We start from the raw sequence: 25,861 nt of genomic DNA, 5'->3' as shown, positions 1-25,861 counted from the left end.
TTGTTTTCATGTATCAAATCTGTTTAACAAGCACTTAAGGAGCACTTGCTGTGTGCCAGGTATAGGCTAAGATCTTCAGGTGTAGTAACTCATTTAACCCACACAGCAACCTGACGAGGTAGGGAAAAGGATTAACTGCATTTCCCAGAGGTGACATCAGGGGCCCTGGGGTCACAGAGCGAATAGGTGGCCGAGGTGGGATGTGACCTCGGCCAGCTGGCTTCGGAGTCCTGTCTCTTTAGTGTGCATGCGTGTTACCGCAGTCCATCCCCTAATCCAGGACAGGACAGCCCCTCCTGCTCACACAGCCCCACCTAGTCACACCACCTCATCCGCCTCTTTGGAAAGACACCCTTGTTTTGCAAATTCTGCTGCTCTGAGGACAAGCCCCTGAGAGCCATTCTCTCAACTTTTCCGTGACTCCCCCAGGATCCTCCCGGGAGAGGCTGGTGCCAGCCGCCGCCAGTGGGCCTCTGGTGGTGGCCCAGCAGGCCTTGCCACGGGACGTGGTATTTTTCCATTCTTACTGGCAAGCCTCTGTGGTTCCTCTGAGCCCATGACCCAAAAGCCCTGTGGCCCAACTGCCCTGGAAACTTGCAAGGACAACGCTTCCTCGTTCCCCTCAGGATGGCGGGGAGAGTGGCCCACAAGGCAGGAGGGAAACGGGTTAGTCTCCCGCTGCCCTGAACTTCCTTTTGGGGATAAAGGCCTGGGCAGTAGGGGTCACTCATCCCAGAGATGGAGGCTCCTAGAGGTGGGGCCACATATCTGTGCCCAGCATCTAGGCAGGGCCCGAGGGTCTTCATGGCAGCCCTGTGTGTGTCAGAGGGGGAATCACCAACTCCTTTCACATAAGGGGAAACCAAGGCTCAGAGAAGGAAGGGTACATTCCCAAACTCATGCAGCTTGTGGGAGCAAAACTGAGATCCCAAACCAGGTCTGACTCTGACTGACCACCCCCACCCCGGGTCTGTTTTTAAGTGTGGGGCAGAAGAGTTGGGGGGTGCAGCCTCAGGGCACGTCTGTGGTCACGTCAGCGAGGGTACTCCCCTTCGGGTCCCCGGCACTTATCTTCCCATGCGATTGATGGTCTGGACTTGGCACCTTCCTGGCCTCATGCCCTACCATCCGGCTAGCTGCGGGAGAGGGCAGGCAGCAAGTGATGATTAGGAGGGGGAAGAATGCAGGATGCAGACACCCAGGTGGGGGGAGCTGCTCTGCCTGGGTTCAAATCCCAGCCTGGCCACGGACATCTCTGGATGTGAGGCTGATGGAAAGAGCGGTGATCGACAGCCCCAAGAACGGGGCATGGCGCGCATGCGCAACGTAGCCTTTGCCGCCATTCTCACTGTTTGTTGAATGAAGGAAGCCCTGGCATATTCAGACGCTTGGAATGATGACAATTACAAAAAAAGGGAACCGAGGCTCAGAGAGGCCAAGTGACTTGAACTTGGGTCCTGAGCTGTCCGAACTCTTCCTCTATCCACCCCCCCGCCCCCACCCAGCTGGACCAGCATCAGCCACTGAAGCAGGGCCAGGGCCAGGATGAGGTCCGTCCTGCTGCCCGTGGACTTAGCCCCCACAGCGGCCGTGAACCTGGTCTGCGGCCAGGGCTGAAAGCCAAGGCTGGCGGCGGGCAGCGGGCAGCAGGCGGGCGGGCAGGCCAGCCATGGAGCTCAAGGAAGTCCACAGAGCCTTACTGTGTTTGTCTTGGCTTCTCTGGGCTGGCCCGGGCTCTGCTATTGTTCTGGGAGCCATGCCTGCCCCTCAGGGGCCTGGAGCGTGAGGAGGAGATTGTCTCCAGGGGCGGGGCTGGGTAGGGGGACCTCTGTCAAGTCACGTCTTCAACTGGCCACAGTTGCAAGCCCAGTACCCTCTACATTTTCATTTGATTCTATACTCCTGCCCCCCCCACCCCGCCCCATTGTATCTCAAAGGTTGCCCACTCCTTCTGGGAAACGGCAGCTTCCTCCATCAGACTGGGGGCTCCCCCATAGGTCTGGGTCAGATGTACCTCAGGGCCTTTGCATTGGCTGTTCTCCCTGGAGTATTTTCTCCTCCAGATAGCCACATGGCTTACCCTTTACTTCCTTCAAATCTGTGTCCCAAAGTTACCCTCCTTGGTGAGCCTGCCTGGCCACCCCATTTAAAAAAGTGTATCCCAGGGCGCCTGGGTGGCTCAGTAGGTTAAGCCTCTGCCTTCGGCTCAGGTCATGATCTCAGGGTCCTCGGATCGAGTCCCACATCTGGCTCTCTGCTTGGCAGGGAGCCTGCTTCCTCCTCTCTCTCTCTCTCTGCCTATTTGTGATCTCTGTCAAATAAATAAATAAAATCTTTTAAAAAATAAAAAAAATAAAGTGTATCCCAGAACTTTCTGTTCTCCCTCGCCACGTTACTCTTCAGTCCCCACTGACTCCCATGTATTTTACACATTCACCTTGTTGCAACCAACAAATCTCTCAGCTCCCGGATCATAGAGACTTCTGTTTGTGGACCCCCAGCGTATCCCCTGGCTCTATTCCTACAACAGTACCTGACAGGCAGGAGAGGCTCAAAATGTATGAGTGCATCAGGAAACGATCATGTCTCCAGCACGGCTGGGGACAAGTGCTCTATAGAAACTTCCAGAAAAACTCACCTCCATGTGGGGAAATAGGAGGGCACAGTGAAGACACGATGCGTGTTTACAGCACTGTCTGTGCCAAGCATTGGTGCTGGGGGCATCACATACCTTATTAGAGCCTTCACCTCCACCCATTCTGCACAAGAGAAAGCCAGGGCTTTGAGGGGAGGGAGTGCCCTTGAACAAGCCACTTCACCTCTCCCAGGTAGCTCCCTCCTCATTTGAACAAAGGCGGTTAAGGAAATGCTTGGCGCCTAAGATGGAGGAGGAGGTGGGCCAACAGGGGTGAACGAGTACCCCAAGGCGCCTGTGGGGATTGCTTGAGGGGCCCTCTTCCTGCCTGTCCCAGTGCGACAACATCAGCCTGGCCTGCTTCCTTTCCGGACTGGGTTTTAGACCCCTGCTCCAGAATCGTCCCCATTCTGCTTCTGCTGTCCTGGGGACCCAGATCTTGCCCTTAAGTAAATGCTGGGATCTGTTCTGATCTACAACTTCACTTCAAGGGGCTCTTCATCTGGGGAGACCACGGTCCTTAATGTAAATTCCAGGGCAGCAAAGGCCCCTTCTCCGGGAGATGTCACCCCCTGCCCATCACCGTACCTCCAATGCCACTTTAACTTACTCTTTAGACCTTTGGGGGCTTCTAGATCTTAAAGGGATGTTCCCCTGTCAAGATGCAAGTGACAAGAGGGAAATGATAGGTGGGGTTCATATAAAGGCAGGTCAGCCAACTCCTTCTCTCTGGCCTAGAGCCCCACCACAGTGATCCCCCCAGACCCCTCCGCACTGCCTTGTCATCACAGTGACCATGACCACGATACTGGCCAGCGTCTTGGTTATCGGGTAATTGTTCAGCTCTAACTTCCAGGTAGTCTTTTAGTTACAGGCTGTCCTTTTCATTATTGGAAATCCAGTTACACTTACAACCTCAATTGTAAGCTAACATTTTAATAATCAGCTACCACCCTGGTTAATAGCTAACGTTCTAGTCTTCGTGTAACCTATTAAATCAGCTGCAAATATTTCAGCAATGGCTAACGTTCTGGTTAACAACTAACATCTTGGTTTTGAGCAAGTAACTTAATCATCAGTGAAAGCTTTTGTTTCCAGCCGTAGTGTTAGTTGTACGATAATTTGGTTAACCAGACTTTGCAACCAAACTCCAAGTCTGTGCTTCTCAAACCTCCACGTGCATTTGGATTATCTGGGGATACGATTCGGACGTGGGTTCTGATTCTCCAGGTGTGGGGCAAGCCCATGGGTCTGCATTTCCAACAAGTCTGTGGGGGACGCCGAGGCTGCCAGTCAGGGCACACTTTGCAAAGCAAGGGTCTGTGTTCGGGGTGAATTGCTGGTAATTAACAATAAACTCACCTTGCTACCTGCTAACTTATCAACACCCGTGTTTGTTATTTGCTAAATCTGCACTAGCAACACCTCAATATGGGAACCGGGAGTGTAGGGAGCTTACGCAGGTCCCAGAGAGCGCACCATCGGACTTTCAGGAATTCTGTGAACTAGTTGTTAAACTATCGGGAATGTGAAATCAGACATGGTGGGAGTATATACACCAGGATGTGGGCAAATGCCACAGATTAGGGCCTTATTTTCTTTCAGAAGACTGCTTTAGCAACATGCTTGGGCTCTTTGGGCTGGGCTGGTTTCAAGCAGGAGGGTCTGGGGGGTGGGGAGACTCTCTGCTGAGGCAGGGGAGGGATGGACACACAACTCACTTTCCCTGTGGACTTGACGCCCTTCCAGATGCAGAAGAAGCAGACCAGCCAGACCAGGAGGAGGCAGAGAGCAAGGTCCCACTTTAAGGAGCCAGGGTCGTCGATTCCAGAAGACAAGCTCAGCACGTTGCGCCTTCAAGCAAACAGAGCCACAAGTCAGGTTGCGCCCCGGGGCACAGAGAGCTGAGGCCAGGGCTCCAACAGGCTGGGGTTGAAACCCCGGCTCAGGTGTGTTTCCACAAGCCCCCTCGCCTTTCCAAGCCCTGGAATCCCCAGGGGTCTCTGAAGCAGCACTCACCCAGGTCACGGGGGTGTGGAGAAGTCAACAAAGGGGACAGATTGAGACTCCTATGTCAGGTGAACCTGGGTTCAAACCCAGTCGGACCTCGGGCAAGTTAAGCACATCTCTATGCCTCAGTTTCCTCATCTGTTAAATGCGTACTAATTCCCATGTGATCGATTCTCAGCAGACCCTTCTTCATGTCCACTGTGGGCCAAACACTGGGTTCAAACTTAGCGCTACCGTGTGAAAGTCTGACTTTGGGTTAGTTACCTGACTTCCTGGACCTGAATCTCCTTGTTTGTGAAATGGGGATAACTACCCAACTCTCTGTCCCACCCCTCTTTTGTTATTATTCACCCCTGTTTCATATCTGAATATCCTTGAAAATGTAAGCCTCAAGAGGGCAAAGTGTTTATTCTGTATGTGGCTGCAGAGCACCTATCCACCTCTTTACAGGGATCGCTGTTAAGAGAAAACCCACACGAAGTACCATTGACAAGGTCTGGTATGCAGCCAGCATTGGGTAACCCTTAGCACTCACTCCCGTCCTGGCCTCGAGATGCCCAGAGCAGCATCTAGCACCTGAGCAGTGAGCCTCCTCCCCCCAACTCCGCAGGGTTATGAAGGTCTTGGAAGAGGCAGGGAGACGGTGAGAAGGCTCATTGGCCTGGCCCAGCATCACACAGCAGAAGCTGGGTCTGTGGAGTCCGAGAACCTCACTGACCTGCAGAAGATGTGTGAGAGCACCTACGCACACACGTCCCTGAGGGGCTGATGCCATCTGAAGTTGGGGTGGGGTTGCACTGGGTGCTAACAGCCAGAAGCCGCAAAACTCAGTGCCAAGACACTGTCCCCACTGTCCCAGAGCAGATACTGCAGCAGTGACTAAGGACAGGGGCATCCAGCGCAGGGACATCAGGGTCCCCCGTTCCCCTGGCTCCCCAGGCTGCTGATCATGGGAGACAGGGAGCTTGTGCTCCCTGTGTGTGAAAAGCCAGGATTCCTTCTAACCAAAGTCAGCTCCTGGTTTGGAGGCCACACACCACCAGCAAGAGAGGCAGCGAGGGGGAGTGACTTTGTGCACCCTGTAGAACACAGGTAACAGCTCCTGCCCCCAGGCCACTGCCTAGGAATGCATTCCAGACCGTTCCCTAGCTTCCAGCCAGTTGTGGTCAGGGCTCTGGATGTCAGAAGGCCTGCTGGGCCAGGATACTTCACTGTTTTGCCTTTCCCCACTCCACCCCATCTCCACCCCGCAGAAGCTTCAACATAAGGACCTTGAATAAATCTAAGATCCCCATCTCAAGTGGCATCCAAAGCGAGGCCATTTCTTCGGGCCACTGTTGGGCTCCCAGCACCTGGAACAACGCACAGCACATGGTAGGGTCTCAATAGATACCTGCTGAGTGAACCAACCAAGGACTCCACGGAGGATACCAGCAAGTTCACACAGCACTCAGAACCAAGTCGCGAAGTATTTCCGGTCACCTCAAAAAGGGGCAGCATTCCTGTCCTTGTTTTTGGTGAGAACCCGGACATCAAGGAGCTCCCCTTGGACACCTCTGATGGTATGTGCTCAGTAGGTCCACAAGGCCTTTCCAACTTACCATCTGATCCAAGGACTAGAGGTCATTTGCCCCATTTTATGGATGGGGAAAACCGAGGCAAGGAAGCTTCAACTGCCCACAGACACACAGCCAGCGGGTGGCAAGGCTGCCACCCTACACGCAAGCCTGTTAGACTCCAAAAGCCTGTGCTCTGCAGACTGCCCCGCACTGCTCCTCCGATAAGCAGACAGAATAATGCCAAAACCTTAAAAAGAATCTGCCCAGGCTCCTGCTATGGGCCAGGGTCCCCTGAAGCCTCAAGCCAGGGGGCATCCCCTGAGGCAGGCTGTTAGCCAACCGCATCCCGGCTGGGGCCCTGCCAAGCACGTGGATCTGGCGGCTGCAGCTGCTTTAGAACAAAAAGCCCTTCCCTGCGCAGCCTCCAGAGCTCAGCGCCTTCAATGAAGGCCCAGGGCATGCTGGGCAGCGGCCCAAGGCTTCCTTGTGAATGGGCAGCGTCAGGCAGAGTGCTTTCCACCTCCACACCTTCGGGCCCGCTGCAACGCCAGCTACACCGTCCTCATGCTACCAGGGAAGCCTTTCCTGCTGCTCTGCACACAGCTGACTGGAGTCCCTGTCTGTCTCCCCAGCCATCCCTTCACACCAGATGTCACCTTCAGGTGAAAAGGTCTGTCCTGCCTATCAGCCTCCAAATAGCCTGAGAACAAGGATCTCACAGACAGGCACACAGTAGATGCTCAGCTCATGCTGAGAAGGTCCCCAGCCTTTTCTTGTCTCCTCTGGGCAAGTCAAGCTGAAAAGCCTGAAACCCCAGAGCCTGAACTCTTCCCTTCCCTGTGCGACCACACCAAGCGCCATTCACGGACACCCTTTCTAAAGCCTCCTCCTACCACTGGTAAACCAGTGGTGCCTATGACAGATGGCAGGCTGGCTCTGGGCAGCCGACCAGCTCCGGAAGCCACAACGGGGAAACCGAGTCTCCACGGCCGGTGGCCATCTTCTTGTAGGAGTTCATGACGCCTCTGGGTGGCACCATAAGGAATGTTCTCTTTGACCCAGCCATACTCCATATCTGAGCCTCTCTCCCGTAATTACTCTTGCACGTGTGGCCAATGACAGGGACCACTCCGCGCTATTCATCACAGCACCGTCTGTAGGAGCAACAGACTGGAAACCACCCAAGTGGCCATCAGTAGGGGCTCAGCAGCACAGAGAGGACACAAGGTGAACGCCAATGCCGCAGGGCCTGCGAGACAGTGGGAAAGCTCCCCGTGAGCAGATAAGAAACGATATCCTGCAGATAAAGTAAGTGAACAAAGCAAGGTGAACGGGGCTTCTGGCATGCGCCCTACTGTGTTAAAAAGGGAAGGGGGTGGATGTACATTTGTGCTTGAATGCGCACAGACTATTTTTGGCAGGACACACTAGACGCCGCTGCCCGTGGGGAGGGGGACCTGGTGGTGGGGAGGCGGGGGAGGGGAATGCACTTGGCCTTGGGTATCGTTTTTTTGTACTTGAATGTTTTTCTCTTTGGATGTTTGATGTTTTTAGATGAATGATTCAATGTTTTTAATAGCACCTTTATAAAAATTATTTAAAAGTCTTGAAAATGTTTGTAATGGGCCATACAGACGTTCTAGGAATGGAATGAATGTGTCTCATCAGTCAGGGGTTGTCAAAACAGAGCCCAATGTGGGCTCGGGGCCAAAGTGACGGACATCCTTTCCAAAGATAGCTCTGGGTAGCTGTGGAGGTTGGAATGTGTGGGGGCCATCCGAATCCTTTTTTTGAAAGGACCCCGCATGAAGGACCCTCCACAGGTCCCTCCCGTATGGGACTCCCAGGGCCTCAGCCACAGAGCGGCGGAGAGGGATCTGCTGGGCCTTCCCGTGGTGGTGAGAGGGCTCAATAAACTGTAGAGTGCTGTGCCCCAGAGGAACAGCCATAGTGCACTGCCCCTCAGCAGTCTCTTAACCACCCCAGGGGACTGCATGGTACCCCAAATTCAGCCACATGTCCCCAGCACTGCCACCACTCCTCTATGGACCTTTCTGCTTCCCAGAGCTTTTTCAGTGGCCTTCCCACTTGTCTTCCTGCCTCCACGGTCACCCTCCCCCCAGGTCTGCTCTCATCAAGAGAGAATCTGTCCAGACCCAAGTCAGGTGACCACTCCACCATTCTACATCCTCCCATGGCTCCTACCTACCTGGCTAAGAGGCCCTCCTAACCTGCCCTATCCCTTTTGGCCTCCCTGAATAAGGCGACCAAATACTCTTATCATTCAGACCTATTAATGACACTGGGACCACAGGTGTATCAATGGGACAAGTTCATGTATGCTGGTCCCATCTCCAACCTCATCCCCCATATGGCCCCTTCAGCCACAGTGTCTTCTGGTATGATCTCTGAAGAGACTAAGCACATTCCTGCCTCAGGACCTATGAAAAGTTTGTCAGTCACTTGTTATATGACATGACGACCACCTCCCTGCGTCATTTCAGGTCTCTGTTCAAATGTTACTTCGCCAGGGCAGCCTTTCCTGGACATCGTACAGTCACTCTCCTTCCCCTGCCCTGGCTTTACTTTTCATTATTTATCACTGCTTTTCTATTACAATTGTATTTGGGCCATCCATTTAATGTCCATTGATCTTACTGGAATGCCATCTCCATTGGAGGCTGGGCCCCTGTCTGATCACTGCTGGATCCAGAACAGTAGCTGGCATAGAGGAGGAGTTCAACAGACATTAACTGAGTAAATGAATCATACCCATTTGGTTGATGGGGAAACTGAGGCTCAGAGAGGTTCAGGAACTCACATGAAATGACCCAGACTAAAAAAAAAAAAAAAAAAAACCAACCCTGGGCCTGAATCCCTTTTTTTGACGCCACCCTGGGGACCAGCCACCCGTGTGCCTGGTCCTATGCTGCCCTTCACAAGGGCCCCCAGCATCCCAGGCTTCCTGACACTACTCATCCAGAGGGAGGAGACCCAGAGGTGAGCTGCATTCTTATCCAAGAATAGTAATGATTCATTCCAGGGTGGGATCCAAAAGAGAGTCGCCTGGACGTCTGTTGTGAGTCGGCCGCCCCGCTGCCGTCCAGCCAGCACTCAGAGATGTAAATACGTCCTCCGAGTGGGCCAAATCGTTTCCTTTTGACTGCCGGCCAGCCATTTATTGGCCCTGGCTCTTCCCTGGAGACTGGCGGAGGCAACAATTATAAAAGAGCCCGTCCGCCCTGAGCATGGGGCCACACAAGGCTTTCTCCACCGCCTCCTCCTTCCGACAGCTGCAGGGGAAGATTGGTTGAGCACGGCTTGTTTGCAAATATGACTCATTTCTTTGATTCTAATAAAGTCTAATGATACGTGCTGAGCTCCCGGGGGGGTGCTTGGGAGGAACCAGGGAGGAAGGCATGGCTCCGGCCTGATGGAGGGCATGTGGCCAGATCTGGCCCCGCCTGTCTTCCAGGGCTGGGGTGAAGCAGGACCCTTAGGATAGAGTGAAGACCCCAGAGGAGGGACCCGCAGGATGAGGTTAACCAGGGGCACAAGCTCTGTTTTCCATCAGAGCAACTCTGAGTCGAATTATAAAGCCAGCGTGAAATGACTATCTCCGGGGGCCCTGGTGGCTTCACAGGGCTCTGGAAGAGATCATCTCACTGGCTCCTGCTGACAATGGTGCTTTAGCATTACAGATGGGGTGGGTGTTGCGGGAGGGGGTGGGGGGTGGACCATGCCAAGAGGGGACCCCCTGTGACACACATGGCACAGTGTTACCTGTGGACTTGTGGCTGGTGGGGACACAGACCCCAATGTCAGAGATGAGGGCTGGGAGCCCTCTTCTATCTAGCTGCTTGTGTAACCTTGGGCAAGTCACTTAACCTCTGTGGCCCTCAGTGTCATACCCAACAAGCCATGACTGGAGGCCCTATCCTTAGCATGTCACTCTTTAACTTGTGCCAGACTGTGACCTCAAGGTTCAGAGAGGAGGTGACTGACCTAAGGCCATGCAGCGGGGCTGTGTGGGGGCCAGAGGCAGTGTCCCTGCTCTAAGGGACCTGGACATCACCCATACTCTCAGCTAGTAAAATGAGAGAGGGAGAGGGCAGCTGGCAGGGATGATCAGCAAATTCTTTCCCTGTCCACAGGGCTGTAAGAAGTCTCAGCTTTCACAGCACCTCATTATTCTGACTCCCAAGGAGTTCCCAGACACCTGTGGGCCATTGGTCCACCTCAAGGACTCATCTGTCTGCTACAGGTGAGAAGTGGACAGAAACAACAGCTGGGGCTGGGCTCTGGCTTGAAGGATGTAGGGAGCAGCCTTTTGCAAGTATCCTCACTGCTCTGCTGCCTAACCTGGTACCAGTCAATGACACCTCAATAATGTCCTGGCAAGCCTCTCCTAATGGAAACCCCAGAGCTAGGCACTAGAGGGCCAGTGGCTATTCTGGGGGGAAATCCTGTAAGCTGTTTCACCTCAAAGGGAACCCAGACCCATTGATGGTTGAACCCTCTGAGGCCCTGTATACTGCTGGTGCTTAATGTATGTCCTATTCTCTCTCCCACTAGTGTGTTCCTTGAGCAGTAGCGAGAAAGCAGATTGTCATGTCACTCACCTTCCTGTCTACCTTCCATGGCTCCCCCTCTGGAGAACAAAGCTCAAACTTACCAGGCTAACATTCAAGGCCTTAAACCTTCTCCTGGCCCCATGTGTCTCATCCTCCGGCCAGACTCATGACTTACGGTCCCCAAACACTTGGATGTGTTCAGAATGCCATACCTCTCTGTGTGGGCGGTTCCTTCCTCCCACAATGTCTTTTTGCTCTCCTTTTCAGACTAGTGAGCTCCTATTCATTCCTCAAAGCCCAGCTCCTATGGCCCTTCCATTTGCAGATGAGGAAACTAAGCCACAGTGGGGTAGTTAACTTGCTGTACCAGGCTACACAGCCATGTGGATGTGGACACAGAATTCATAAGAAGAATCAGCATCCAGTGAGCACTCACTGTGTTGAAACGCCCTCACTGAATCCTCTCTGGCTGAGTGAGATCATAGTATGGGGAAAGCCACGAGAGGGTTCTGAGCTGAGAAATGCCATGTTTGGATTCAGCTGCAAGGGCAAGGCAGGGGAGGAGAGTCCAGTGCTGGGGTCTGGGGGAGTGATGCTGAGGGTGTGTGGGGGGAGCAGGGGTAGTGTAAGTGGGGAGAGGAGTCAAACTTTGGGTGTACTTGAAAGGGAGAGCCCAGAGCATCTGGGAACTGGATTCGAGATTTGGGGTGGGCAGGAGTTTGGGAGAATTCCCAAGTACTTCCCTACTTGAAGGGCCCCTGGAAAGATGAAATGCCAATGAGAGGGATCAGTCCCAGGCACAACGCTCATGGGAGCTAGTTATTCCACCTTAGTTCTCTTTCTTCTCCCTCTTTCATGTCCAAGAGAAGGGAAGGCTCTGGAAGGCCAGGGACCAGGACCTTCTCACCTACAGTGCCTAGCCCAGGACTGCCCCACATTGAAGACCCTGGCCCACTCACTGGCCTCAGCCTCTGCTCATGCAGGTGACGGGCCTGGTCTCCTCAACTAAGCCTGCATTCCAGGCTCCTACTCTGTGGACCCCCGTCTTCCCCAGGGTTCCAAAAAGATGGCAAGTTATTTGTGGATGTTCAGGTGGGCTTACAAAACTTGGCTAAGACCCAAAGGCTGTAATAGGAGGCAGGCAGGCAGCCAGCCTTCTGTGGGCTGAAAAGCCCATCCGGATCCTGTGGGCCCTGGGAAGCTGCCTGTAGGCCCAGGATGTTTTCAAAGATAAATCCTGTCTTCAGGGCATCCAGGCCAGGAATGGTAGCCTGGGAGCTCAGAATGGGGATTCTGGAAGGCAGGAGCTGGAGGATCCCCAGGAGGGCTCAGTAGGCGACAGGTAGGTGAGAAGGCATGGAGAAAAACTGGATCGCCCGAGGATCTCGTGGTTCATGGGAGCCCCTTCCCTAGAGCCTTCAGGCCTGTGAGAGCAGAGATGAGCCAGGACAGCCCCATTTGCAATGGTGGGGGTGGAGCGGGAGGGCAAGGGCCTTTACAAGAGGCCACTCCTTAGTCTCTCTGAAGGTCAGATGACCTGAATTCCAAACGTCCCTAGAGGGCAGTTGGATCCACTACGAGGGCACTTAATCAGTAACAATGGCCCACATTTCTCAAGCAACTTCTCAGGGTTGGCCATGCCCAGTCTCGTTCAGGTAGGGCAGCCCCACAAGGCCAGGAGGGCAGTGCAAGGATCTCCCCAAGCACAGGTGAGGCCATCAGGGCCCAGAGGGGCAGCAGCGCCCGGTGAAGTTAGAAGTGAGGTTTGAAGCCCAGGCAAGCCCACCCAGGCCCGAGGCAGTAAGGCCTCAGGAGGGACCCAAGTGGCTGGTTGGGTGCCAGTGTCCTGGGCGGGGTGGGCTGAGGGTGATCAGGCCATGCCAGGAACAGCCTAGGACAGACAGGGCTGTGGTTTCAGGACCCATTCAAGTGAGAAGAATGAGGTGCCCACACTTCTTTGTCTGTAAACTCAGCTCTCCAGAGGGTGTGGCATGGAGAGGGTAATGAATGTTCTTATACGTGCTCTTTGTCTGCGGGTGGAAAATATGTACACACCAAGAACAAGCCCCTGTTCAAGCAGACCCAGGGACTTGTGAGCATTGACTTCAGGCTCGATGACAGGGACAGGGACCCCCTAGATTGAACCCCCACCTGACCCTTGCTTTCCTACGATTTCCTGGCCCTGGCCCTCAAGCATGGCTAGGACCAGCTGGCAGGCCACCCACTTTCCCGTGGGTCCATTTCCGGGCCGGATTCTTGGAGGTGGGGAAGAACCTTGGGAGCTGCAAAGCTGACCCAAATGACGATGAGGGACCACTCCCTCCCATCCTTAGTACTGTTTCCTGCCCCTGGCTCTCAACCTCATCACTGGGATCATCGGGGCCATACCCAGGTGCTGAACCCCAAGTTCAGCTCATGAAGAGCAAGGAAAAGTTAATGCACAAATGCTTTTGTGATTGGTCTCTATGCACTATGTTCGAAGCACTCCCCCGTATGTCAGCTAAGAGTTACCCAAACTTCAGGTCTCCACATTCCGCCTTCCTGATGTCTGTCCTACATCTATACTCCCACAGCTGCTGACATCATCATGGTCAACTGTAGAAAGACCCACAGTTTTCCATTCCTCTCCTAAGAGACAGAGCCTCTCCCCCAACCTCCTGAATCTGGGTTAGTCTGTGGCTTTCTTTGGCTGATGAGACATGAGCGAAAATGATGCTAACAAAGGTTTGAAAAGAACTCTTTCCCGCACGAAGGCTCCCCCATTTGTGGTGTGTGGAATGCTGAGCCACCTGTGAACAAACCAGGCTAGCCTGCTAGGTGATGGGCCCCATGGACCAGTTTGCCCCTGGCCCTCCAGCCAACAGCCAGCTAATCCCCAGAAGAGCTATCCTGATGTCCTACAGCTGCCCGACCCACACGGGAGCCCCACAAAGACGGAAGAACTGCTTAGTGGAGCTCAGCCTAAACTGCCAATCAGCAGAACCAGGAGCCAAATAAAGTCGTTGTTGAAAGCCAAGTTTGGGGGCTACTGTTACACAGCAAAAACTAACTGATACGTATTTTTCATTCTATTGACTCACCTTTTCACTTGAGTAACTACGTCAGCTTTGTATACCCATTTTTCCTCTGGGCAGTAATAGGTTTGATGAGTTAACTGTATTTTTTCTAAAATACACTAAGAAAACTCTATCATAGGCAGCAAGAGAAGTACATATACCTGCATACAGGTGTAGGAACGATTCATTCCCCTCATCTGACAGTTAAAGAAACTGAGGCTCAGAAAGGGGCAGTGACTTGCCGAAGGTCAAACAGCCAATAAAATGGCAGCACTGGGATTCGGTTCCAGGCCTGTCTGAGACCAAAGGCATGGATTTATCTCCAGATCCGCACCCTCCTTCCTCCACCCCACCACCCATGCCAAGATAGTGACAACCACATTCCTGGGGAGAAGCTGAGGGAGTGGGCTGTCTTCTCTGCTCCCCACCCACATCCTCCCCCCTGCCTTCCTCGAGGCTGGCCTTACTCCCAGAACTCGGTGACAGGCGAGGTGAAGTTGCTGGCACTCAGCGTGACCCACAGGCTCTTGTTCTTGCGCATAGTGTCTTCCATACACTGGGGTGTGTTCCAGCTGTGGTTGCAGTGTGCCCAGGGCAGCTCCGACTGGAAAGACTGGAACAGGTAGTAAGTGGCCCAGGCCAGGATGATGACATAGTAGATGTTCAGGAGGGACACAATCACAATGGAGGCATAGCCGATGCCTGTGGGTGTGGGCAAGCAAAAGGAGCATCAGGAGGGAGGCCAGACCCACTGTGGCCACATACACAACCCCAGTATCCCTAGGCCTGGGGCTAGAAGGGGCCAGAAGGGCCAGAAGGACGAGCGAGTTATCTGTAGGATGAATGGATGACTGGATGGATGGGTGGGTGAAAAAATGGATGGTCCGATAAGCTGGGTGAGTGGAAGGATGTATAGAGGAAGGAGAGCTCAATGACTGGATGGCCAGGCGCACAGATGAGTAGATGGATGGTTGGTTGGTTGGTTGGTTGGAAAGACAGCCAAATGGATGGATACTGGATGGATGGATGGATATCCAATTTGTTGATGGATGTATGGATGGTGGTTGGTTGGAAGGTTAGGTAGATGAATGTATGGATGAATGAGTGGATGGGTATAGCTGGAAAGACCGATGGCTGGTCTATCCATTGACTAATGGGAAAAAGTGTACTGGATGGATGGATGGATGGATTTATACAGATGAATGAATAACAAACCACACATCTTCCCGTCCTTGCCAATTATAAGCGTACCAGTGATTATTTTATGGGTGCATACTAGATATCAGGCACGGGACGAAATGTTGTAATAATAAAGCTACCAATTCGTTTGGCGCTTATAGCGTGTATGAAGCACTTTTACGTAGCTGTCATTTTGTCTTCACAGCAACCCTATGAAGTAGTAAGCATACAAGGGGAGTAAGTGGGACTTGAAACCATCCAGACTCCTGATTATGAGCCCTTCTCTTCTGCACTACATGGCTGAGCAGCTGCAAGCTCATCAAACCAACAGAGAGGTAGGAACAGCCAAGACAGACTGAGCCGCTCCTGTGGGCAGCAGCATCACGGAAATATCATACTAACTGCTACCCTGGGTCAGGCATGGTGCCAACTGGACTTGCATGAAGCTCCAATGTACCAAAGAGCAGGTGCTCAATAAAAATGTGCTGGATGAACACCAGGCCCCAAGTGACCTCTGTCCCATACTCACCAGAGAACAAGGGGCAGATCTTTTCCCAGCAGGTGATGCCGCCTTCAGAGGTGTACTGGCCTATGATTACCTCTAGGAAAAACACAGGCAGGCCGCCGCCAAACAGGAAAATAAAATATGGTATAAGAAATGCACCTGCAGAGAGAGCAGACTGGGGTGAAGATCAGGTTGTGGCTATCACGGGGGCCACTCCCAAGCCCTCCCAGCCAATGAGCTCCAAGAGAATGAGCGAGGGACAGGAGGGATGGAGGCCAAAAGTCTTGGACCCATTGGAAAATTCTCCAGGCCTTGCCTATCTGTTTAGCTGACATCACCCTTCCAGTGGGCCTTCTCAACCTCCCTCAGATGCACCAGGTGATTTTTAAGCCTCTAAGCCTTTGCTTATGCTGTTCCAACTACCTGCCTGGCTTCCTCATTGAAGCCTTCACCTGTCCTTCCCCAGGCCCGCCCAGGGCAGGAAGAGAAGAACTAGTGAGGAAGGGTACAGTGATGAGAGGCACGAGGGGGGCATCTCCAGCTGAGGGTGGGAGCCAGGGGGAAGAGTGAGGGCCAAGAGCTGGGGTGAGCGCTCCTACCTAGTGTCCGCTAATGGCTTCAGTGGGTCCATAAACCCTTTGAAACTGTGGGCAACTTGGGTCTATGGCTATGTGCTTTGTTCTGGGGAGCTTTGGGACTCATTAGAGTCCCAAAGGTGCCTGAGACCTACGAAAGGTTAAGAAATCAGGCTCTATGGGGTGCCTGAGTCATTGAGTGTCTGCCTTTGGCTCAGGTCATGATCCTGGGGCCTCAGATCAAGCCCTGTATCAGGCTCCCGGCTTGGCGGGAGGCCAGCTTCTCCCTCTCCCTCTCCCCTTCCCCCTGCTGTGTTCCCTCTTTCACTGTGTCTCTAATAAATTAAAAAAATCTTTTAAAATTAAAAAAGGGCAGAAAGAAATCAGTCTCTAAGGCAGAATTTCCCAAAAGCTGGTTATCCTAGCTTGGGCGGCCGCGGCATGCCACCTGCGGCCATTCAACCCTCTGACTGTGGCCATCATGAGCGCTGAGCCATTCCTCCCTGCCCGGGTCTCTTGGAGGCCTCTCCTGCACCAGGGAGAAGGTCTCGCCCAGTCACGCGCTGCCGGACTCCGACACCTCCAAAAGGAAGATGATTCCAGATCACAACCCTCAGCAGGCATAAAAAACAACAAAACAAAACCCAAACCCCAACTGTCCAACTCATCGAACACCCGGACAGAGTCCTTACATTTTTTAACAATCATCTTCAAAGGGGGCCAAAAGAGACAAACTTCAAGGTGTAAGTTCTGGGGACATGACATACAGCATGGCGATCACAGCTCATAGCGCTGTTACTACGTATCTGAAAGCTGCTATGGGTGTAAACCTCAAGCTCTCATCACAAGAAAAAATGTCAGAAGTATGTGAGGTGATGGGTGGTAACTAACAACTGTGGTGATCATTTAGCAATATAGATGTCTATCTACCCGTTACACTGTACACCTTCAACTAGCATGTGTTACAGGTCAATTATATCTCAGTCCAAGGGGAGAAAATTTTACATTAAAAAGAAAAAACTAAAAATATCTCGACTGTATTTTTTTTTCCTGGGTATCTTTCTATCATGGCAAATAATACTGGTTTTCCATTTACCAGGTGGTGGGAGGTGGGGGAACAAAGCTTTTGAAGCGCCTTCAGATTAAGTTAGAAAAAACCCAAGCAAAGGCACATGGATCTGGGGCAATCTGTGGGAAACATGGTCCTGGCCTCACTCCCTCTCGTCCGAGGGGATCAACCAGCTGGTCAGGGAGAATCAGGGACCTAACTGAGGTTGCACAGTAAAACCTTGAGGAGAATGTCACCTGATTCTCAATCGTGCTCACGTCTGGCCTCTTAGGTGGTGTGGGATAGGGTGGGCACGCAGAGGTCCAGGTGGGGGCCTGGGAAAGCGGGGCACGGAGAGGCCCCCGTGGTCTGGCCCCTCCCTCTCCTCGATGGCCGCTCTCTGCCCAGTCCAGCCTTACCTCCACCATTTTTGTAGCAGAGGTACGGGAAACGCCAGACGTTGCCCAAGCCGACGAAGCCGCCAGCCACAGAGAGCACAAAGTCGATCTTGCTGGACCACTTCTCCCTCTGAGGCGGCTTCCCCTCAGCCTCATCTTCGGGCCGCGTGCCTGGGCTCTTCCCCGGGGACGGCTTCAGGATGTCTTTGTGAAAGTCTTTCAGACACTGCAGCTTCTCCTTAGTGGCCATGTCCTCCTTGCTTTCTGTGGGGGACAGAAGAGAGGCCAACGTGCGCTCAGTAAGGGACGGCCTGCTCATCTCTGGCGTTATCTCTTTTCCCACCCACGGGCTGGTGGGCTCTGACCAGCCCAGGCCTGTGGCAAGGGTCCTGTCTGGCCACTGCTCTGACAACAACGTGATTCAGACCCCTCTGGGTGACCAGGGACCTCAAGAGTCAAGAATTGACAGGTTCCATTTCCCAGGCACCTGCTCAATAGAAGCACAGGGACCCATTGCCTGTCATCTCCAAATGTCACACCTCATTCCACACCTGAAGGCAGAGAAGCGTGACACTCCCCCCCCCAACCCTGGCATCTTCTCTACTAAGTATGACACACTCCAGGCAATTCTAAGGTAACTTCCCCAAAACAGCCTGCCTGAATTTTCTAGCAATGAGCAGATACCATCTGCATCTCACATTTGCCTAGAAAATGATGGCTCCCATTTCACTCAAGACTCAGCATAGTGCCTGGCCATGGGAGGTGTTTGTTCTGAGCTTCCAAAGAATGGATAAACATAAAACGAGTAAGGGATGGGGTTTCAGGCTGGAATGGGAACCATATTTGAAAAGGAGGCTTCCATCAAAGTATGGAAAACAGGTATTTCTGAAATATTTTTGCAATTCATTAACCAGTGACATCTCCACATTTATGAGAAAATGCGGATCAATCTGTCTGTCCATCCCTCTCTACCCATTCTCTGTAGCTTGCTCTAACTCCTATAACATCCAGGCTCCCTTTCCTCTAACTCCCTGTTGGGTTCAGCTCCCAAGAGCTGTTCAGGATCACCCCTAGCCCACCCCTGAGCATGTTGAGTCCCAGCCCTGGGAAGAGGCTGCCTTTGAGGCTTTACCCCCACATGGCCGAGGGCCATGGGAGACAGCTGAACTGTGGGAGCTGCAGCTAGTGGGCCTACCCACCCCTCTCTGAGCCTCAGCTTCTTTATCTGCAGAATAAAAAGCCTGCAAACAAAGGTGACCAACTCATAGCCGAACAGCCTGGGGTCCCACTTGTCTTCATGACCCACACTAGAGGCTGACACTGATGTAGCAGAGCAAAGTGGAAATTCCTAGGTTGTCTCAAAACATGCGAAGGGCATTGGGACACCCTGGGTTCACACTCCTTACAGGAAACCATCAGCTGGACCAGAGGTGGCCCCATCACCCAGGCACACCCGGGCCAGCTTACCACCCAGCTCACAGGACAACTCCACTGGGGATCTGAGTCTGCCTTATCAAAGGCTTAGCACCACCCAACCATGTCTTGTTCGAATCCTTGCTTCGTTGCTAACGGTCTCCCAGGCCCGACAAGAACAGAGGCTCTGTGGGACAAGGACCTGTCTTATCTACTGCTGTGCCCAGAACCTGCAGCACAGGAGGAGAACCAATGTGGGGGGGGGGGGTTGGTGCCCAGCGTGGGGTCCACAAGCAGCTGCGGCTAAGCACAAACTCCAATGCATCAGCCTCCACGCCCTGCCCTATGGAGGTGGCGGTTGGGACAGGGCGCAGTGGGGGCTGCCTGCGGACCTGGGGTGTGCAAAAGGAGGATGGACCGGCCTGGCCCCAGCAGCCGGGCCCATGGGGGCCTTGCTCGGAGGAGCAGACGCACAAAAGCTAAACAGAATCCCCATTTCCCCCACGCCTCCTTCCTCTCCGTGGCTCGGGGTGGGGGACCCCGATTGTTTCGCTATCTGGCCATGAGCAGACCAAGAAAAGGCTTCCTGGAGCCGCCGGGTGCTCGCTGAGCCCTTCCTCTGTCTCCTGGAGCTCAGACTGGCGGCGGCATCCGCATAGCCTTTCTTTGCCCTGCTCCCTCGAGGCGACGTGGGGGTTCGGCCAGGCGTAGGGCTACTGTAAAAATAGCCCCAGCGGCCAGCATTGTTCCAGCATTAATCTGTGCAGCCCCCGATGGTTATCTGAGCAGCCCATTGTGGGCCGGCTGGATGGGAGCATAATTGGAGGATGTGGGACTCAAGTCCCTCCTGATGAAGATGTTTTTCAGGGAATGACCCCTGAACCTCCTCACCAAGAGGGTCGGTTCCGCTCTTTCAGGCTCCCCTTGGATCTCGGGGCTACAAGGCACTTCCCAAGGTCAGCCAGGAGGAGGAGGGGAGTGGCCGGCTTCTGCTCACACAGGCAGCTGGGAATGGCGAGGAAAATTCTTCCCCGCTAGGACAGGAGGAGCTGGGGTCTGCTTCTCTGAGGCTACCATGAAAGCCCTCAGCCTGACTGTCTCTTCAGAAAACCCTGCAGAAGCCCGGGAATGGGGCTAGGAAGTTCCCTGAGACCCTCTGCTCTGGGCTCTGATTTCCCATGAGGGGACACCTCCAACCCCCTCTCCACTCAGGACCCCATCTTCCCAATGCCTGTGGCCGAGCCGAGACGGGATGTGGGATAGGACTCGAATGGGGCAGAACTGGGGCCTGTCACATGTCTGGCATTATGGGGGCGTCACATCCAGGTGTGCATCCAGGGATGGGTCCTTCTGTCACATCACTGGTCTCATCCATCTCTGCCACAAATACAGCCCCCACGTCCTCGGGGAACACACAGCTGGCAGCAGCCCTGCCTCTGGCTCCCTCCTGCCAGGTCATGGTCCATGGCCTCACCCAAGACTCACTCACGCCTCGATGAGGCCTGATCCAGGTGCAGGCATCCCACCTCCCTCTCAAGGAGAACTTACTCCAAGCTTCTCTGGGGTGTCTGCCCAGCCTCGTGCCTGTGTAAGCCCACTGCAGAAAGCCCCTTGGCTTCTGTCTCTTGCCTCCTGTACATTCCCATCATCCACCTGTGTTTCTCTGTCGCCAGGGGAACCATCAAGGGGTCCCTGACGGCTCTTTCCTGGGCATCCATAGCAGCCTCCTCCTAGTCTCCCCACTGCTACACCGTTACCACCCCCCCCAAAAAAAAACTGTTCTTAGCACAGCAGCTGAGGGCAGTATCTAGAGCATAATCACACCAGAATGCACCCCACCCCCAACCTTCCACCACGCTGGAAGGGAACACAAACTCCTCAAGGCAACCTAGCCCCCAATCTCCCCATTCTCCCTTCTCCTTGGGACACCGGCTCCACAGAACTGCTTCCGTTCATCCCACGCCTTAGGCTCCCTACACAGTGCTCCAGGCCCTCCGGTGGCAGCCTGACCCCTGTAAAAATAAGAGTGTGAGCCCTGGGCTAGAAGCTTACAGCCACTTCCTGGCTGGGTGTCCTCAGGCAAGTTACCCAACCCCTCTGGTCCTTAGTGTCCCCGTCTACAAATTGGGCATAATCATGCCCATCTCATGGGATGACGTACAGAATGTATGGAAAGTACTTAGAACAGCATCTGGCAAGCAACAAGCACTCCTTAAATGGTAGCTGCTGTTGCTGTGAAGTGTGTAAACCTGGTGATTCACAGACCTATACCCCTGGGGCTAATAATACATTGTATGTTTATAAAAAAATTTTTAAAAAAACGGTAGCTGCTGCATTGCTGTTGTTATTGCCGTAATTACCGGGGCCCACCTTGACCTTGGGGTGCATGAGGCCTCAGTTCTACTCAGGGTGAGATCAGCAAGGCCCAGGAAGGCCAGCGACACTCCTGAGGTCATACAGCTGGTAGTGACAGTAACGGTCATGTGCCTGAACCTTCAGCTCTGTCACCTACCTCTCTGCCAGCGCGCCCCATCTCAGACGCCAGCTTCCCTGAAGTAATTCCATCCATCTCCACGGACTGACAAAGAAGCCCCCCGAATCCCCCGTCACCCCACCCCACGGTGCAGTAAGTGCTTAGGAACAAGACCCCCTGTCCCCCAAGGCGTTCCAGCAGCCTGCTGCCTTGTTGGCCGCCGCCAAGAGCTGTTTTCCTTGGCACCAGTCCCAGGGCTATTTTGTAGCGACTGTGATACATAATTCCCCATTTTAAGAGCTTCCTCTTTGGTTATTACAGCGAGAAGCGATTAGAATCGGCATTAGAATTAGCTCTGACACAGAGGCTCCACGATAAAGGCTCCCTCCTTGCCCAGCTGAAATTCTCTCCTTGTCTCTCTGCTCCAGGGGTCATGGCCAGAACTGGCTGTACCTGAGGACCAACCTGCAGGTCACCTGGTCAGCTCTGGCACGTCTGGGCACAGATCCCACCTCGTGCCCGCAACGTGAGCCAGCAACACCAAGGATCTATCGGATGTTCCTTTGCTTCTCCCCGATCTACAACCACCAGATTTTTTGGTATTTACTTTGTGCTGAGCTGTCAATAGTCTTCTATTTACTCCTCAAGCAGCCTTCTTGTGGAAGGGATTTTTTTTTTGTACCGTTTCACCGAAGTTAACGCTCAGGCAGAGAAGCGGGAGGCCTGCCTGAGGCTAGGGACCCAGGAAGGCTGAAGTCAGAACTCCCATCATGATCTGCCCAATGCCTGGGGCACAGGAGCAAAGTTTAGAAAGGAGGAGCCCTCTGCACTATTTGCAGGTGGGGATGCTAAGGCCAGAGGGAAAAGGATGCAGAGGTGGAGGGTAGGGCCAGAGACTGGGCACCCTGCCCACATCCCACGCCCTCCCAAGCCCTCAGGCCCCAGGTGCCCACACACCACAGCCAGCTGCATTCTGAACCAAGCTGTAGACCCTGCTGTGGCTGTCTTCCCCTCAGTCCCAGACCGGAGTGGGGGCTGGGGGGTTAGCCTCTTTTTTCCTGGAGGAGCTGCCCAAGAAGCTGGAACTTCTCACCCTCCCTTGCAAAACTCAAACCTTCTTGAGTAAAAACAATCGGCTTCCCACAAGGCTCTCTCTGGAAAAGAATGAGGATTTCAATTTCTCATGGTCACTGACTTATCCACTCATGAGCTTCTACAAGGTTTTCAAAAGAAGGCGGCAGGTACTCTGCTATTTCCTCTTTACAATACCTGCCATCCCATTAATGCCCAGCACACAGTCAGCCTCTGAGTTCCACCTCTGGGCCTCCCTAGCCAGTGTTTCACGGTAAAACTCTGGGGGTTAGGCAAGTGGCTCCTAGAATCCCCAGGGGAGATCTGGAGGATCTAGCCACTCTACAGCTGGGGAAACCACAGGCCTGGATAGCCCTGTCCTGTTGGGTTCTCTATGCAATCAAGCATTCCAGAGCAGGTCTTTATCCTCGCCTTTCCTCGATTCTCTGTCCACTCCAGAGCCAGAGGCCTGGGTTCACTGAGGCCACGACCCAGCCATGTGACCCGGAGCAAGTAACCACCTCTCTGGGCCTCACTGGTTAAAACTCACCTCATAGGGATTAAACAGGGGGCTGCCTATAAAACATCCCGCACAGGGCCCGATACATATGAAGTGATTAATAAATATTAGCAATTATTGAAGAAAATAGCTGACCACATTGGAATTTTATAATACTGTGTGGCAGGCATCATATCCTCAGTGTTTTGAAAAGGAAGAAAAAGGCAAGCTACATCGGTGAAGCGATGACTACAGGCACGTTTATTTAGCACTGGGCTAAGTGCTTTGCAAGCATTTTCTTAGTTAACCACCTCTCTGGGAGCCATTACACATCCCTGTACTGCTGACGAGGCCTGGAGACGTCAAGTCACTTGTCCGGAATCACACAGCAAGTTAAAGTCCTATGAAGTTTCAAATGGCTCCCAGGTCTGTTTCAGCCTCAATCCCACGTTCTCAAGCACTCGGCTGGTTTGGATTTAGCAAGCTGACAGGGTGACATCAGGCCTGGTGCTTTTAAGTCAGCTTCAAGCCGCTGGACTGGACACATCAGAAAAGTAGGTGATGGTGGACAGGGAAGTGAGGAGCCACGGGACACAGAGGGGACAGGACCCGGGGCCTTAGGGACGGACTGCACAGGCTGAGGAAGTGGTATCAATCGACAGCCGGGATGCAGGGTGCTCTGGACCAGAGGTTTCCTCCAGCAGTCAGGGAGATCCTCCCAGACTTCTCTGATAGATCCAAAGGGGCTCCTTCCAGCCCTGTGTCCACAGACTCCAGGCAAGGGACAGGCTCAGTGAGGAGGAGGGCTGGGAACAGTTAGTAATGTCTGCCGAAGGCTCCTTAGGTACCATCCTGGCCCTAGGAAGGGCTCATTTAGAATTGAATACAAGAATAAATATGTAAGCGCCAAAAAACTCCATCAACCAACCAAAAACACAAGGCATGGGTAAGAGCGGTATTTTAGCCTGTGCCTTAACGGGAGCTGTTTTTGAAGACAAAGTAAAAATGAATCTAAAAAAGACTTTTTGTCTTTTTCATAAAAAGGTATACCTTCAAAAGATTTAATCACTGGCTTGAATCGTGGGGTCTGTAACTTTCTGTCTTGTTTATCTGTTTGTATCTCGGGATCACTCATGTCTGAAAATCTCAACGGCCCTAAGGGCTTGGCAGGTGAAAGACAGGTACAAGCAGGGAGGCCTTGGGGAAGAGTAGGGTCTGTGGCAAACAGGAGCCTAGGTTCCAGCCACCGGCGGCTCTCCTCAGCTCCCACTGCCTTACTTAAGTTTTCTAATTTCTAACACACTGCATGGCCCAGAGACAAATGGTGTGCCTTCTTTGGTCACACCATCACCCCAGGTCACCCAAGGTGGCCACAGCAAAGGGCAGGGCAGGCTTGCCTGGAGATGCTGACCAGCCCGGCCTCACGGGCCTAAGAGCTCGCCCCAGTGAGGTCATCCAGGAAGCCTGGCATTGTTTTGTCCGGAACAAAGCCAAACAATGAGCAACCACATTCTGGTCCTAGTGAAAGTGAAATCTGTTTGGGGAATTGTTTTTAGCATGTCATCTCTGGGGACAGAGTTTGTGAGCTACCTGGGGTTCAACATCTTTGGGTAAGGCCTTCCCCTTCCCTCATCTAACTGCAAAGCCCCCACCCCACAAAAACTCAGGTCTACCCTCAGAGACCCCTCATGTAACACCTTACCTGTCACATGATCGGCCCTGAACCCCGTCTAAGTGTCTACTTCTCCCCAAGCCTCACAGAGCCTCCCTTTCCACAGGACAAGATGCTAAAGTGTACAGAAGGGGAAGGTCTGGCCCAGGTCACACAGCCACGAGGCCATAGGTCAGGAGTTGCACCCAGATCCTGCCTCCATATCCCCGGAAGGAATGTAACCTCTGGACAGGGACCTACCAGAACGAGTCCTACTCCACAGTCTGTGGTTTACAGAGGAAAAGGTGGGGGAAAGTGAAGAAGTTTTGCATAGAACTGGCCTCTGGGACAAACTGGTGGCGGGCAGGATGTGGGCCCAATGTACTGCCATTGTATCTTCTTCTCACAAAAACATTTACAGGTAAAAGGTCTTGGGGACTGGGTCCAAATATTTTTCTTATCTCCTTGGAAGTGGCAGGCACTGACCCAAAGCCCAGAGACAGGCAGTCAACAGATAAAACAAAAAAAGAGGACATGCAAATAGCGTGGGGGTGGGGAGGAGGAAGGCACCAGGCTGGGCTGGGGGAGGGGCAGAGCAGAGAAGACAGGACATCGGGGTGTGGCCCCCGGGGGTGAAGGCAAGAAGGGCACCCACCATGCGCACCACAGAGGAGACCTGGGCACTGGCCAAGCAGTCCACTGAGTCAGGGGGAAGGGCAATAGACTAGGGGTCAAAAGGCTGTGCCTAGTTCCGGTTCCACTGGGTCACGCGGGCCTAGTACTGCCCCTTTGCATGTCGGATGTCCAAAAACAGAGCAAGGGTAGCTCTGGCAAGCAGGGACTACTGGATAAACATTAACCGAGAAGCTTACCCGATGAGGTGCCAGGAACTGGTCTAGGAACCGGGGGCATGGAGGGGAGCCCCCTGGAGCTGATGTTCTAGAAGGGGAGGTAAATATTTACTAGACAGGACCAGCATGTAGAAGACAACGAAGGATGAGATGTAGGTGACAGGGACCCAGGAGTCAGTGAGGCCCCTCTGAGGAGCTAAGGTTTCATGGAGGGGGCACGCCTGGCTCTGGAGCAGCAATTCATTCATTCTTCTCAGCAGCCTGCATGAAGGAGTAAGGTCCAGAGAAGGGAAGTCACTTGCCCAAAGTCACACAGCTGGGAACTGAGCCCAGGCAAGGAGCTTCAGGGTCCATGCTCTCAACC

At 53.3% G+C, this 25,861-nt stretch overlaps 1 protein-coding gene across 2 annotated transcripts in view; it reads right to left on the bottom strand.

Moving 5' to 3' along the window:
* The window catches only part of LOC116862945 (sodium- and chloride-dependent taurine transporter), a 63,118-nt gene that overhangs the window by 5,303 nt on the left and 31,954 nt on the right, over positions 1 to 25,861 (bottom strand). Inside the window, exons 3-6 of one of the 2 annotated variants that reach the window (XM_032850388.1) lie at positions 17,561 to 17,803; positions 15,543 to 15,677; positions 14,302 to 14,536; positions 4,357 to 4,489 (exon numbers count right to left, since the gene is read on the bottom strand). In XM_032850388.1, the coding sequence (XP_032706279.1) occupies positions 4,357 to 4,489; positions 14,302 to 14,536; positions 15,543 to 15,677; positions 17,561 to 17,789 (732 nt within the window). In that variant the 5' untranslated portion in view covers positions 17,790 to 17,803. Of the gene's footprint in view, positions 1 to 4,356; positions 4,490 to 14,297; positions 14,537 to 15,542; positions 15,678 to 17,560; positions 17,804 to 25,861 lie in introns of those variants that run through there. The other variant, XM_032850390.1, reaches the window with a different exon arrangement.

This window comes from Lontra canadensis, unplaced genomic scaffold, assembly GCF_010015895.1.
Source record: "Lontra canadensis isolate GAN:19392208 unplaced genomic scaffold, GSC_riverotter_1.0 scaffold404, whole genome shotgun sequence".
Taxonomy (NCBI): domain Eukaryota; kingdom Metazoa; phylum Chordata; class Mammalia; order Carnivora; family Mustelidae; genus Lontra; species Lontra canadensis.
Note: the sequence above shows the minus strand (reverse complement) of the source record. Positions and strands in the feature narration are given on the sequence as shown.